At 43.6% G+C, this 2,153-nt stretch overlaps 1 protein-coding gene across 1 annotated transcript; it reads right to left on the bottom strand.

Moving 5' to 3' along the window:
• Window positions 1-773: 773 nt before the first annotated feature.
• On the bottom strand, window positions 774-1,570 carry LOC145799856 (uncharacterized). The gene is made up of 2 exons (XM_082889489.1): window positions 1,218-1,570; window positions 774-900 (listed from the first exon to the last, which is right to left on the bottom strand). The coding sequence occupies exons 1-2, from the start codon at window positions 1,568-1,570 to the stop codon at window positions 774-776; spliced, it is 480 nt and encodes a 159-aa protein (XP_082745615.1).
• Between the last annotated feature and the right edge of the window lie 583 nt (window positions 1,571-2,153).

Below are 2,153 nucleotides of genomic sequence, written 5' to 3'. Positions count from 1 at the left end.
TAGAGTTAAAAGAGAAACCCTCTTTTGCAGAAAAACCTTTACATTTTGAAATCACAAGGCTAATATCATCATAAACTAGAAGGAACTCTTAAATCATCATAAAAAGGGCAAAACTAGTATATATAACTCAAGAATATCCCTACCTCAAAGTAGAAGCCCAAGGAGAAGGGTTGGACAAAGGTGAAGTTTCCAAAAATGGCAAAACCCACTTCTTATTGGATGGAAATGAAGATCTTGAAGAGCTCAATCTTCTTGTCTAAGGAAGGGGGTGAGAACATCACTAAATCTAGATCAAATATAGAGAGAGAGGGTATTTCTAGAGAGAGAGGCTCTCAACTTAGGGTTTGGATGAAAAAGAGATGAAAAAGTTATGTAGAAAGTCACTTTTACGATCTGATATACGCGAATCCCGCTCGAGCGTAAGGCTCCACGCTCGAGCGTCAGACACAGCAACAACAACCCGCTCGAACGCAAAGAGAACAGCTCGAGCGTGGATTTTACCCGCCCAGTATTTCACAGATTGCAGACAGGCGCTCGAGCGCCAGAAGGGCCGCTCGAGCTCAAACACGCTCGAGTGTAAGAAACACCGCTCAACCGTGAAAAACACTCTTGCAGCACTTTTGCAGAGACACTCGATACTGAAATGTTGCAAACTCCGCTCGAGCGCAAGGAGTCCCGCTCGAGCGGAAAGCCAAAAATTTGGGCAAAAAGATTCTAGACCGAAAGGCAACTGACCTGTTCTAAACACGCTCAAGTCACTCCAAAACACAAATTCAAGAGGTATAAGGAAGAAAGATATAACCAGCAGCATCAAACAACAAGATTTGGATCCAGAATACCATGGCAGTCGGGTAGAGACCCGGGGTCGCTATAACCTTCCCACCATAGGAAATTTCATCCCTGAAATTTAAACAAAACACCAAACCAAGGCTGTAGCAATTTTAATCAATTTAACCACATTCTCAAGTCGTAACATTTATGTTCAATTATCATTTATCGTTCCTTTCATCATCCTTTCATCAAGACCACATGTGCTTATACAAGGCGTATAAAATAAGGCATCCATAGCAAAACATTACGCCTACACAACCTCATACCCAATTTAACAATACATACAACAACATTTGATCATTAATTTAACACATTTTCCCTTCACCATAAGGAAGCATTACAGTTTAAATCAAATCAACTAAACATGCTCAAATAAATCCGGATACTTGGAATGGACTTCTGCCTCCCTTTCCCAAGTTGCTTCCTCAACCCCACGGTACCTCCACAACACCTTCACGAATGGTATAGTCCTACCCCGCAGCACTTGCTCCCGGGTATCTAGAATTTGAACCGGTCGCTCCTCATAAGAGGCGTCCTCATCTACCTCTAAATCAACCCAATCTAACACACGAGAAAGGTCAGGCTCGTATTTCCTAAGCATTGACACATGAAACACATTGTGAACCCCCGATAGTTGTGGCGGTAAGGCTAACCGATATGCCACTTCTCTGATTCTCTTCAAAATCTCAAAAGGTCCAATGAACCTCGGAGACAACTTACCACTCTTGCCAAACCGCATTAAACCCTGTCTATGTGAGATCTTAAGAAACAAGTGATCACCCGCATCAAAGGATAAGGGTCGTCTCCTCTTATCGGCGCAACTCTTTTGTCGGCTTTGGGCCGTGGCTAATCTCTTCCGAATGAGAGCAACTTTCTCGGTAGTCTCCCTAACAATCTCCGGTCCCAACAACGATGCATCACCTACCTCAGCCCAACAAACGGGTGACCTACAAAGTTGGTCGTACAAGGCTCAAACGGTGTCATCTCAATGATAGCCTGATAACTATTGTTATAGACGAATTCAATCAACGGTAAATGTCTTTCCCAAGACTCCTTGAAATCTAAGCATGTCCTCTAAAATTTGAATGGTGCGTTCCAACTTCCCATCGGTTTGAGGGTGATAAGCGGTGCTAAAGGTTAACTTGGTTCCCAATGCCTCTTGAAGGCTTTGCCACAACCGGGCGGTAAAACGAGGATCCTTATCTAACACAATGGTGATCGGCACCCCATGAAGTCGAACTATCTCCTTAACATACAACTCTGCCAAGTGCTCAACTGAGTCGGTAGTTCGCACAGGAATGAAGTGCATGGACTTAGTCAGC

Source organism: Camellia sinensis, chromosome 9 (genome assembly GCF_055761805.1).
Source record: "Camellia sinensis isolate YWXY chromosome 9, ASM5576180v1, whole genome shotgun sequence".
Classification (NCBI taxonomy): domain Eukaryota; kingdom Viridiplantae; phylum Streptophyta; class Magnoliopsida; order Ericales; family Theaceae; genus Camellia; species Camellia sinensis.
Note: the sequence above shows the minus strand (reverse complement) of the source record. Positions and strands in the feature narration are given on the sequence as shown.